At 42.0% G+C, this 13,838-nt stretch overlaps 1 protein-coding gene across 3 annotated transcripts in view; it reads right to left on the bottom strand.

Annotated features, from left to right (window-relative positions):
- The window catches only part of SYNPO2 (synaptopodin 2), a 163,172-nt gene that overhangs the window by 19,235 nt on the left and 130,099 nt on the right, over nt 1-13,838 (bottom strand). For 2 of the 3 annotated variants that reach the window (XM_053252952.1, XM_053252953.1), the window contains one exon: nt 6,598-12,141. In XM_053252952.1, coding sequence (XP_053108927.1) covers nt 9,917-12,141 — 2,225 coding nt within the window. In that variant the 3' untranslated portion in view covers nt 6,598-9,916. Of the gene's footprint in view, nt 1-6,597; nt 12,142-13,838 lie in introns of those variants that run through there. The other variant, XM_053252954.1, reaches the window with a different exon arrangement.

The following is a 13,838-nucleotide window of genomic DNA, read 5'->3' as shown; positions in this document are numbered from 1 at the left end:
ATGAAAAGCACCCTTGAGCTTGCTGCAGAAGTGGGGAAGCCTCCCATGGTGTCCTTCCTTCCTTAGTCAGGATGTTAGCCAGTGGCTTTTGGACTGAAACAGCAATAGCATTGCAGACAAGTGCCTGAATAGTTGGCCATAAAGTAACAGAGGAGTGTTTGAGCCTCAGATATCACAAGTGAAAGGTCATTTTGTAATGTCTGAGAGCAATTTCCTACCAGTGGTCGTTGTTTCATTCAGCACTGTCCGTCATGTTGCACATCACTTCAGATGCACAGGAACAATTTAAGATTAAAAGGTTAAATATTTCTCTTTATTTATAGCATGCTTCTACAACTAATACAGCTACTGCCTGCTCTTCTTTCTAAATATTTTGAGCCTGTCCACTGCACCCTTCACTTCCTGTTCCTCCTCTAAACTCCACCTTCCTGTTGCTACTTGATACAACATATTGTGACAGTGGTATCATGGGTTGAAGAAATGTTAGCCTGAAGAACTTGCTCAGCCTCATCATTGTCAGATATTTTGCAAGTGCGTTTGTTGAGTTCTCACCCTACAACAATGGTTCCTATGCTTTGATGGGTAGTGTATCCCTCCCAGGATCTTGGACAATTGCAAATACCCCCAACAAAAATCTTTGTGCAATGATGTTTCACCTCATCATTTGAGCAACAGACAAAAAAGGAGGATCAGAGACTGAAACTACTAGCTACCCCCTGGAAAGTCCTCAACTTGGGCACACAAATCATGATTTTGGAAGTACTGCCCTACAGCTTCATAACTAAATGTGCTGATGTGCATGACTCTGTAGCCAGCAACATCATTAATACCATCTTATATAAATTTACTTGGAAGTAAGCCCTACTACATTCAATATACGGGTGTTCAAGCTGAGCTCACCATTGAACTGACTCACTGTCAGTAATGGGGCTTTTAAGTATTAAATTACCCCCCTCGCACCTGCTCTACCCTTAGGGAAGCCCCCCCCCCGCCCCTTTACTGGTAAAGGAGAATGCTCACCAGATTCCCCTTTACCAGTAGAACTCTGAACCAGTTCAAACTGATTTAGCGGTCAAATCTGACCTGGGTCTGGTTTGATCAGAACCCAAACCAAGCCACACTGGGTCGGTTCAAATCCGGTTTGGATTCGAACCGAACTGGCAAGGCTGGTTTTATGCTCATCCCTAAAAAAAGGACTTACTCCCTAGAAAGTGTGCATATTTATTTATTATTTCTCTGTGTTAAGTACCCTGAGCCATTTTTGGAAGGGTGGTATAGAAATTGATTGATTGAATGAATGAATGAATAGAATTGCAGCCTAAGTGTGTACTGCAACTAATTGTGAGGCCCCTCAATGAAAAGCTTCCAAACATAAGAGTGAAACCAAGTGGAAATTTTAAGTCAGTCATGTGTCCCTCTTGCTATATGAGAGGGATAAGATGTGAGTGGCGGATATCCTGACTAACAGAGCACCGGTGTAACAGGAGAAGCACCAGTGCTTCTGAAAAGTTCCAGACTAATGCTTTACCAGTGTCTTTATGTTTCTGTGTGCATGTGGGGAGGGGCAACAGGATTTCAATGAACTCTGCTTCCCCCAGAAGCGCTTTGTGTTACCCATAAATATGTCCCTGAGGACTGCGCAACATTCAGGGACATATTTTCTGGTGCCACAGAGCGTTCCTGGGGAAGGGGAGGTTGTCAAGATTTGAACTAAGCACTGAGCCAGCAATGGAACTGAGTTGCAATTTTCAGAAGTATTGGCTTTTCATTAGGATATCAGTCAGTGACTTTTAAAAAAAATGATAACCACTGTTTACTCCTTGATAAAAAAATAAGCTGCATTGGTACACTAACAGGCTCTATATCTGAGTCACAAAACTTAGCTGTCTCGTAAACCTCTTATGACTTTGGATTTTTATAATTTCCCATTGCGAATAAAAGGGAGTGCTCTTGTGAGTCACTTCCATATCCCAAACCTCACATGGTAATGATTGACATGCATATCTGGTTCAAAGAAAGGCATGTGTTGTAAGTCAGTTGTGTGTGCATCTTCTGATGGGAATTAGATCTCTTTATCAAAGTTCCCATGCTAAGTTGGAACCTATGCCTTTATAATGTGACATGGGCATAGCCCTCAGTCAGTGCTTTGCATTACAAGTTTTTAAGGAGACACAGCTCATTTATATAATGCAATGATTATCTGGAATACTGCCGAGGGCTGACCATTTTTGTTCTTTGATATGCATATAGCCAAATGAGCACCCACATTTCCATGTGTGTTTAGTTTAGAGCAGAGGAGTCCCTGCAACATTTTAGAAAGATTATACTACATTATAAATAGCAGCTGACATCTGGACTAACACTGTGCTTGTGCAAAATGCTGCGCTAGTGCAAGGATGTTGTGCTAGCTAATTTCACTAAGTTGGGAGCTTGCATTCCAGACTGTGTTTGCTAGCGCAATGTTATTGCACTTGTGCAAGGATGTAAGGCAAGGATGTTTCACAAAGAAAACAATGTTTGGTCCAAACTAGTCCTTGCACTAGTGAAAGATGTTGACAGGTTGTGCAACATCTCAGAGCACCACAACTTTGTACAGCTCCACAGACTTATTCAGTGTGTATAATTTCTCTTGTTGTATCAGCATAACACTAATCTGAATGTCAGCCCCTGTTCCACCGTCCTTCTTGCACAAACACAGTGCACAAATGAAATGAGGGTGCAAGAGACAGTTCACTTTTGAGCATTTGCACAGTTACACAGTCTTTTGTTTCATGTGCACAACTTCGTTGCACTAGCACAGAGTTAGTCTGGATGCCAGCCAGATTCCAGATAATTTATAAAGTTTCGAGATCCCCCTCTTCCTAGTAATTGATACATCCAGATTTGAATTTGTAGTGCAATCTATCATTGATAATAGCACAAGTCTGTCAACACATCCTGTGATCTGCTCCTGATTAGAGTTCTGGATTTTTGTTTTTGTTACTGAGGTATAAACTTACAGACAAAAGACTTTCAGTGTGCCTATTCTTAACCCTTGTCCAGAGAACCTACTTCATATTCCATTAAAACTAATTTGAGTGCTGCCATCTGCAACAGGAGAGTGACCAGAGAAAGGGACTTTCCAGTGGTAGCATCTCATTTGTGGAATTCTGTTCCCAGGGATGCATGGCTGTAAAGGTGACTCTGCTACCTTTGGGGCACCAAGTGAAGTGAACACATTTTTACTCTCTCAGGCTTTTAGCAGCTAATTTTGTTCCTGGGTTTTATTGTTGCCTTTGCTGGTTTGGTTGGCACTTGATTGGTTTGACATCCTGCATAAGAATAGTTTGGCCTAGTAACATTACATTTTGCATAAGTTGTGCAAGTTGCATGGCGTAGTGGTTAGAGTTTCAGACTAGGACCAGGAAGACCCGAGTTCCATGAAGCTCACTGGGTGACTCTGGGCCAGTCATGTAATGTATCTCTCAGCCTAGCCTACCTCACAGGATTGTTGTGAAGAAAAACATAACCATGTACACTGTTCTGGGCTCCTTGGTGGAAGAGCAGGGTATCAATGTAAAAACAAACAGACAAATAGCAAAATATGTGTTTCACAAGAGTAAGTCCATGATTTCCAATACACTTACTCTTGTGTAACACAATTTGTGAAAACTACACAGACACAACATTACTAGGCTGATGTACTCTTACACAGTATCTCAGCCATTTTATCTGCTCCTTAGTTATATCAGACTTTAATTTATTTTAAATTGTTTTATCATTCTTTCATTAGCAGCCTTGTAAGCTTCAACTGAAAAATGACCCAAACACATTTTAAACAATTCAAGTTCCCCTTCTTTAAAATGGCAGCTGACTTTAATACATAAATTAAGTATGCTGATTGATTTCTCACATTGCTTGCTCCTTCCTCTCCTTCTGCTAGTGAAAAATCTATGGTCATAAATGGAACAAACCCTCTTATCTGTCAGTAACATGCCCATAGGACTAAAAGTGGGAGAGGGTGACTTTCTGCAGTAGGAGAGTGACCAAGAGAGTCTTCCTCGCCTGAAGCACCAGAGGTCGCACCAGCACATGACTGAGAAGGACGTTAGATTAAATCAGAGGTTCTCTTTACTTTTTTTCATCTGTGCGCAGAATGAGTTTTGTTCTGGGCAGCGGTATCGAGCACACATGCATTCAGAATGGGGCCTTCCTGATTCAACCTGAGAGTGGGATCTAAAATTGCCTGAGCAGACATTAAAAAATGTGTGAGTGCGTGCACGTGTGCATGCCTTAGAGGGAACACTACTGGGAACATTTGTAGGGGAGAAGCATCAGGGGCAGGATGTTTAACCCATTCCCACTCACTGCTTTTTCCTCGTGATCTTGTACTTCAGGGTCTTTCCCCCCCATCTGAGCTTTCTCTCTAGTCTTGGAGCTCACTGGGAGGAAAGTGAGGGGGAAGTGACTGGGGAAGGGGTGGAAGGAGAGGTGGGGGGAGTAGCAGGCGAGTGTTAAGGACCTCCTCTTATGTCTCGCTGTCTCGCTTATGTACTGCTTATGTCTCGCCCCATATGCATTCATGCAACACAGCTAATATGGCACTGGAACCCCCATGTGGCTGTAAACCGCCTGGAGACCAAAGATCGAGGCAGTGTACAAATACAATAAAGAAACAAAGTGCAGTTCTGACCTGACAAATTGGCTCCCTTTTATCAGAAGGGGATGAGAGCATACCCAAGGCATGTGTGGTTCACCACGGATCAGCTCATTATAGTATCAAGTATGGAAGCTGGCATCTGGAGAATATCACCTTCTGTCTGTAGAAAAATGCATTTCTAGCTCATGTAGTTATGCGGAAAAGCTTGGTAAGAGGACAACTGGAGGATGCTCTTTAAAAAACCCTTGAGTGCCTTCCACAGCTTTCTCTGTTCTCTCTAAAGTTCTTTGTTCCCAGTGCCCCTCCCACCACTGGCCTTCTAACTCCATTCCTTCCCTAGAGGGGAGTCCCTTTGCCTTCACAGCCTTTGCCAAAAAATTCCAAATTATTTGAAAACCAGTATCCCTCAAACAAACACTGTGCTCCCTTCACAAATAATTTGGATTTCGGAGTGCACACTACACAGCCCTGGGCCCAGCTTTATCCTCACATCTGCTCGCACCTTTACTTGGCCTTCTGAATCTTCCAATAAGAATGTGAGTGCATTCTTCTGTGAGTTGTGGTTTGCTGCAAGAGAAGCCCCTCTGCTTAAATTGGACTGACAGTCACCATCCACTGATGTCACTCAGCCTGCTCAGCAGCTGGTCACGGCTTTCTGTCATTTCTGCCCTAGGCCATATTTGAACAAGAGGTGAGAGGCACTGTATTCTATTACCAATTCCCTTTGCAACCCATTCCCTGTGGAGTTAAAAATGAAAAGCATCTAGAACTCTCCTCTCAACTCAGGAAGAGGACAGGGTTTCCCTGTGTCATGGCAATATATAGGTGCCACAGTACAATCCTCAGAAAATGCCCTTTAAAAGTAAACACTGGCACATCACGCTGTAAGTAAACACTGGTACATCACACTGTATGAACCCACAATAGCTGATGTCTTGGGCTATTATTTTTCTAGTAATGATAGGTCTAATGCTCTTGTTTAGGACAATTGTTTTTGTAGAGTCTAACATGTGACACATTATTTATGATCAATTTCTGATTCAAACAATTCTTAACAAGTTGAAGCCAACACACATTTACTTTGTCTGTGGATTTCCATGGGATGAATCGGTGTGGTGAATGCTTTAGCAAACTTCAAACTACATATCATATGTCTTGGTACAATATAGCCTTTAAAGTATTCACACATCTAGTTCAAAGGGCACAAATCCATTGAAAAAGCAACTCAGGTTGATTTAGCTTGTTAAAAATGGTTGTGTGAAAAAGGCTTGAGTAGTTTGTTTCTGTTCTGAGCATTCATGAGATCGCTGCCTATCAACCCAATTTATAATCCAGTTCAGACAGATATGAGGGTCCACTCAACTCACCCAATGCAGGAGGATTCCCAAGGGGTACACCCTTTAAGCAGATCAAGATGATATCAGCAACTCTGAAATATCAGAAACCTGCCTATTGGTCAATAGGGCCATAGCTCATCAGTAAAGCATTTGCTTTGCATGCAGAATACAGATGCTACCTAGAATACCTGTGAGTCTGGCCATGTACTGGAACATCTGGAGATCAGTTTGAGAGGAAGGAGAGCTATCGCCTTTCCTCTTCCTACCATCAGTATTAATAAATATTGGCCAAAAACCAACATATGACATACAAAATAGTGGATCACCTTCCACATAATCTTTGAACACAATGTTAGCTGGACACAACTTCTATAAACTGTACTTATGGCAGTTTATTCTTATTGATCCCAGTGGGCAAACCATATTTAAGGGGCTGTTGATTAGGCTGAATTCAAGTTCATTTCAGTGAAATCTGGATGGCATCTTATGGCATACTGAAAGGTTTTTAGTGTAAGGAAGGAAGGAAGGAAGGAAGGAAGGAAGGAAGGAAGGAAGGAAGGATAAGCAATATCTTAATTTCAGATAAAACATTTGAAACCAAAGAAAATGCAAAAAAACAAGTGAAGAAGAAAGGAATAATTTTAATGGGAGAGAGAGAAAATACAGCAGTTTGTAATTGGAAAATGGACACAAAGTTCTCAAGAGGATTAAAATATTGATACCATATATTCTTAGAAAAGTTGTGTTGTGAAATAATTATCTAGATACATTTCCATGGAGAATGGGCTGGCTTCTTAAAATTTATACAGCTACCCTTGGTTCCCAAGATAGACTAATTCAGCCTGATCCAAAACCAGCCCCAAACCTTGGAGGAAAGCCCTGTTGGAGTCTACATGACTACCTAATAGCAAGTATGTTCTGGATCAGGATGTTAGTCAATAAGAGTCCTTCCATCTGCTCCATGGGCTTTGGATGTTCCCTGCATGTCAGGGAACACTTGCTTTCTATACACAGAGTGAAACATACATCTCAAATGTTTCCCAGACTCATTCACTTTGTAAAGCATATTTCATATTTGTTTTCATTTTCCTAGACTGACCTGCCTTCTCATGCCTTTCAATATCACACAGTCAAAATGTCCTCCACTGGGGGAGGGTTAGGGAGGAACTGTTCTCATCTCAATTATGGTGTTTCTATAATCGCATGGAGGCTGTAATGTATGATCTGGGCTGTTCACAAATAAGATATGGCTTCCTGGCAGAAGCATCTGTGACTGTGAGAGCACATTTTGTGATCATGACAACACAGTCCAGGAAATCAAAAGGTAGAAAGTTGCAAATGTATCTATTTAAGGCCCAGTGAAAAATTAAAATCTCCACATGACTTCACCCTCAAGGACAGCCAGGGCATATTGCATGGAAGTAATTTTGACCATGTAGACTGACCCTTGGGGTTAGTGTGCAGGACTTTTCTGAATATAAAGAAGTCAGTTTTGGACATTTCTTTGAAACTTAGGGGTCCTTTCCATCATTATTTTAATGAAGGGGGCGCCATGTAGGATTTGTCCATGCACTACTCTAGCTCTGGAAATTCAAGTGGTGACTGTTCATGTAAACTGGACTGTTTTTGCCACCACAGCTCATTTTACATTTCAAAGGAATTCAAAGAGGCAGGGCTGAGTTGCAATGCCATCATTTGGCAGCTATGCTCTCTGCCTCCACTGGGATAGCAAAGAGGAGGGATTGAGGAAGAACCAATTCATAGTGTTAACGCCACAGTAGGTTTGGGGCCTCCAGGATCTGGGATGTGATTATTATGACAATGCTTCATTGCAAGGCCTAGAGGCCTCTAAGCACTACAAGTGGACTCTGTTTGGACATCCAGGTTAATATTCCAGTTTGTTCAAAATATTTCTAAATCAGACTGAGTGGAATTTGGTTATCTCTAGTCTGCACATTCACAGGAAATGCCATTACTCAGTGAGTTTACCACCTTGACTATTTGCCTGAATCGAACTATAGAATTTGCCTTGTCCTAAATTAATTCATGTAATTCATTTTGTAGTTTTTGTTTAACTACAGAGAATTATTATATTTATGAACAGAAACAAAAGTCAGCTTTCTACAATTTCTCTGAAACAGTGGGAGAAGTTACCCCATTTAACCGATCTGATTGTCTGAGCAAAAGCATGGTGAAAGGGGTAAACTCATCTGCACTAAATGGTATTGTGAATGTCCTTACTGTCTAAAGTAGGAGTTCCCAATCTTGGGTCCCCCGATGATGTTGAACTACAACTTTCATCATCCCTAGTCACAAGGGCCAAAGATGGGAACCCCTGCTCTAGAATGACTATAGTTTAGCCACTGCACAGATCTGGGCATGTCAGATATTGTTCTTCTGTACTCTAAACACAAGTGAAACTGGCAAAACCTAGCTTGGAAACTTGGCAGAACATGGCATGGTAACAGTTTCTTGATCCTCCTGGTCCACAGTATACTAACTGAAAGCAGGGTGAAAGAGCAAGAACAGAGTAAAAAAGAAATACCAGTGGAAGCAGCAGAATTGGAAAGCCCAAAGTGAAAAGAAGAATGTGCCCAGTAATCAGCAGAAAGATGAGGTCAGGAATCATGGCATGTCATTAAACAGTTATTTATAAGGCACATTCTGCTCTGGTTGCAAAACTGGTATTCAAGGACATGTCCCTTCAGTTTTTAGTCACTGTGCTTTCACAAGAACATATTGCACCGCTTCTACAGCTGTAGAACCCAGCATAGCCTCCTTCCTCTTTAACAGTTCTAATTGTCTTTCTCCCATAATACATCATTTTCTCATTGTCAAAAAAAACATGCTAGCACTGAGGAGATCAGTATTTCCTAAAAAATGGGAAACTTCCAACAACCTCCCCAACCTAAGTCTCTTCCCAAATATCTTCCAACCTCCAAACATAGTAATAGTCACCCCCAGCTGGAACTTGGAGGGGTGACATCAAAAAGGTAAATCAAGATGGTGGATCACAGTGGAGCCACATAAGGACCCAATTCTGCAATGAAACCTCAGGTGAACCAAACCAACGGCTGCCCATCAGTGCTAATTTACATATATGATTCTCATATTGTCATGGGGTCATGGGATCCCAGCCACTTTATCAGAGTGATCATATATGGCAAGCAATCATGGATCCCAAGTGGTGGTCCGTAAGTAACCTTAAGCAGAGAATCAAGATAGCGTTGCTTATTATTTCACCACTTTACATGTCCTAATTGTGATTGCCACTATACAAAAAGAAAGTAATTCATCTCCACACACATGGTTACAGTGGGAAACACTGATAGTGTGATTCAGCCAACTCGCTAATTAAGATGAATGGGATCCAAAGAGGCCATTTAACAGGATTCTCCATTAGGATTCAGTTGCAGATTTGGGCCAAGTACTCTATATCCATTTTGTACACAACATTCACAAGAGACATGAATATTAGAAGGCACTTTTTAGAAGTAAATCTAATCTCATTAACTGTTATTTTGATTGTACTCAAACCCTTTGGCCATCAGAAAATAGTCCCCTCTCCCCACCCCAAAACAACCCCCAGTGAAAGCTATGTTCTAACTGTTGAAATATAGGAACAGTGTTCACTGTGTATGTGTGTACAGAAGCACTAACACCTAGCATCCTGCTTACTTAATATTGAGTAGCACATATCCATTTCAGGACACTGTGCATGCATATATGTTAAAGAGGATTGCACTCATAAATGTGTTTCATTTCAAATTAATAATCATTTTGATTCATTTTTAAAAAATAAATTAAGCCTTTTTGGACCCAGATTTCTTGTGATAGCTCTGAACATTATTAAGTAAGCTGAGGATCACTTTGGGTGCCAGATCACCACTGCAAACTCTTCATTGCAAGCAAAGTGGATACTGAGTTGTATCTCTAAATTTTACTCTTCAATGGTGGAGGGCTTCCACACCTGTGCTGTGACACCGACTTTCTTTGCTGAAAATTTTGGCCTTGGAGTAGTAAACATAGAAGGTGCTGCTGGTTCTTGCTTCAAAAATGTAGGATAGCCTGTAGATGCACAGGATTCAATTACTGGGCTAGAGGTGTTTGACTGGACAAAAGGCTGTGAACTGTAGGCCGGTACAGAGTACACTGAAGATGCTCGGACAGTAGAAGGAGAACCAGCATTGAGTGATCTCGTTGGTAGAGCTTGTTTTGAGGCAGACACTGAGTCAAGCTTTGCGGGTTGCTTAGGAATTAGGCCTTCCTTGTCAGAGGGAGGTTGAAAAGTAAATAAGGATGAATTAAGCTGGTATGGTTGATGCTTCATAACCTCTAAAGAACTAAGTGCTTTCTTAGGTTTTTTCTTGGTAGTTTTGGGAGCTCCAGGCGACTTTGACTGTGGTCTGGTGGCAGCAAGAGGATAAGATGGGGACTGGATGGGGTTATAAGCTACTGGAGGTGGTGCTCGAACATTAGATGAATATTTCCAAGAGGCTGGTAAAGATGGAGTTGGTGATGAAGCCCGTGCCATATTGGCTTGCACGGTTTCTGAGTCTACCACATATTTTTCCATTCGCGATTGCCTTTTCGCAAAGAGCTGGGCTCCCTTCCCACTCAAAGCTGGGGGCATCTCAAAGGCTGGCCCCACCCCTCCAGCAAGCACAGCATTTCCTAGTGGTGTGGTAGGTGTTGTTTTTGGTGTATAATTTTGGTGTGACACTGCTGTTTGAGGCCCTCTAAGGGGACCAGCTAGATTAAGAGTACTTGGGGGCTGTGGAGAAGGATAAGCAGGTTGTGCTATCTTTATAGGTGCTGGAGTTGCCACTTGGGGTGAATTTGGAGCTGGAAAGGTGGGAGGCTGGGTAACAGCTACAGCCGGAGGTGACCAGACTGGTGAAACTGGTGTGGCAGTAGGAGAAACCTTTACTGCGGGTTTTGGAGCAACAGGAGGAGGGATCTTTTGCTTGGCTGCTTGGATTTGCATGAAATTGCAGGCCTCTGCTCCCAAGCTGAGGTAGTCTTCTTCAGGACCTGACTCAAAGCCAGCACCACCACCTTTTTTACCTTCCGTGTTCTGCACAAGGGACAAAAGAGCAGGATTGGGACTCACCTTAGGGGCTTCTTTGAAAGTAAACATCGGCTTTGCAGTGTTTCTTCGCTTTGCCTCTTGCAAAATTCCAGTTCTTTTGGCAGGCACTGCAATCCTTTCGTCCCTGGATGCAATCTGCTCTGTGGATTCGGTCGGAGACCACACAGCTGGAGGAGCTGTGCTGGCCACTGGAGTCAAAGCAGTTCTGTACAAGGCTTCTGGTGGTGGGCTGACTGAAGTGTAGGGAGGTGGTGCAGGTAAATCCGAGAGAGGGCTAGTCATGCTTCTGGTGGGTGAAAAAGGTGCTGCTGCCCTGTTCTGCACACCAGGGAAAGGCTTGGCTGTTCTGTTTGAAGCCGCTGATTTAGGCACTTCAGAGGATGGATACATCATGTTTGTCTCAGGAGTGGCCCCAATGCCATTTTGCTGTATTGTTGTGCCATGACTGCGGCTCATTTCTATGTAGCTTTTGCTTACATGGCTCTGCATTCTAGAAGCTTCTTGTTTCACCTGGTATGTGGAAGAGCTAATTTTCTGGCTGCTCTCTGCTGTAGTGGCCTCTTGGTGCTCCTCCATACTGTGAACTGCTTGCGTCTTCATTGCCTCTTGTTCAGCTGTGACCTGATCTACTCTTTGCCGCCTCTTGGCAAACATGAGCGCGCCCTTGCCTTTGCTCTCTGGAAGCATCTGCATCTCTTCTCCACTTTTTGGTTTCTTTTCAACCTCAAGTAGGCCGGTATCCCAGTCAAATGTCACAATCCGGTCTTCTTTGTCAATGTCAGAGAAGAAATCTTCATCGATTTCAGACTCACTCGTGCCTAGTAAGGTTACCTCAAAAGCGTTCTCCTTGTCAACGTCTTCACCCTCGTCTTCTTCGCCCTCGTAATGCTCTAGCTCTCCAGTGCCGTAGCTGACCCAAGTGTATTTCCTGGCCCTTTGGCGACGCTTCTTGAACATCAACACCCCCTTGGAATTGGGGTTAGGAGCTGCCGTCAACAATAGGGCAATGCTCTTACATTTAGATTTGGCTTCTTTCACCTGTTTCTCTGACAGGCTCTCACTCCGTCTGAGCCCTGCAGGAAAAGATTAAAGAGCATATTTCAATGAACAGGGTCTGGTGTACCATGAAAGTAAATTTAACTGCAAGCTGAACAATAGCTATTTGGAGCACAAGAGTGCAATGCTAAATCTTGCTTTCTCTAGCTAGAATCCTCCCTTATGCAAATATGCATGGGCAGGGCATTAAAACTAATCTTTTCCCACAGTTCCAAACATGATAAACATTCCATAGCAATCATTCCTGACTGGCTGACATTCTTTGAACATTTTTTTCTTATGGATTTGTTAGCTCAACTTACAAGAGCTTGTGATGTTACAGTCTGTTGGTGAGCATATATAAACTAGCATAAGACAGAAGATAGATCAATAGTGTCACATAGATATACTTGCACTAAGGATAATGGTGTAGGTATATATGTACCCAAAGGAATCATAGGAATTTATCCACTAACTTGAGGAAGATGAGTTCCTGAAGTAGTAATTGGCTATAGCTTCCTTAATTCATAAGAGAAAATTGCTTGCAGAAACACAGGCTGAAGGAGTGTAAAGGGATACACTCTTAGAGTGTACAACTTGTCCAGACCAAAGGTCATTTCCCTAAACTAACTGGGAAATATAGTGATTGCATATAAGGAATGCAATTTTATTTAGGCATGGTAATGTCTATATAATTAATGTGAGGTGAAAAAACTGCATTCCATCATTAAACACCCTGGATGCTCTGCATCCACAGAGCAGATTTTATCAGTCATCCATTCGAGACTGTCCATCCAGTCAACCTGAAATGTGGTACAGAGGAACTAGGTGGCATGCTTCACCACCTCAATGAATTTCTTACAATTTTGTTGAGAAAAGGCTGAGATGCAGATATTTCAATATTATCCCCTAAGAAACTGATTTCACTTGATGGCAACCTAAAACATTTTTTGTTCCTTCAAATGTAGAAAAAAAAATTCAGATCCTTACTGGAAAGCATTCTTTTTCTTTTGGTCTTGGGGAAAAAGGCTTTTACCCTAGAAGTGTTCCTATTATATTTCAGTTCATTATATTCAGAACATATTTCAGAACATTATATTTCAGTTCTGAATGTTTTCTGAAGGCAACAAATGGTTGGTTGGCATTTGGTGGGTTAGAAGACAAATAGACTGAATAGTTCATTTTCATAGATGACGTAGCTTTTATTTGATCTATTTTTTGTTCTATGTTTCTATGTGGTATGGGATATGTTACCCATACTGAGTATTCAGGAAAGCATGGGATGTAAATTTAAATATATAGTTGATTACCTATATGTGTAAGCAATGAGCGTATTGCCTCATTCATATACACTGTGGACTACAGCTGGTTCTGCTAACCTCTCCCATTTATATCTTCTTTTATAACCAGTGTGTGATCTGATCCCATTGAAATGAAAAGGTCAGATTCAAAGGGAGTAAGCATATCTGGCCCACCTAGCATATTGCCAACGGTGTGAAAATATTACTGGAAACTATTGGATATCTTGTAATAGAACTGTCTGAAATCCAAATGCAAGGAATGGGCCTTTGAGTCATGCCAGGAAAAAAATAACAATATTGCGGGGGAATACCAAGAACCACATAACTAGTTCCAAAGCCCAAGGGAATTTGGTGCTTGTGTTTCGTGATCTACAGAATCCCATGCTGTATAAAACAGCCATTGGCCATAAATAAAGTATCTATCTATATATCAC

Source organism: Hemicordylus capensis, chromosome 5, assembly GCF_027244095.1.
Source record: "Hemicordylus capensis ecotype Gifberg chromosome 5, rHemCap1.1.pri, whole genome shotgun sequence".
Classification (NCBI taxonomy): Eukaryota; Metazoa; Chordata; class Lepidosauria; order Squamata; family Cordylidae; genus Hemicordylus; species Hemicordylus capensis.
The sequence above is the reverse complement of the archived record's forward strand: the minus strand, read 5'-3'. Positions and strand labels throughout refer to the sequence as shown.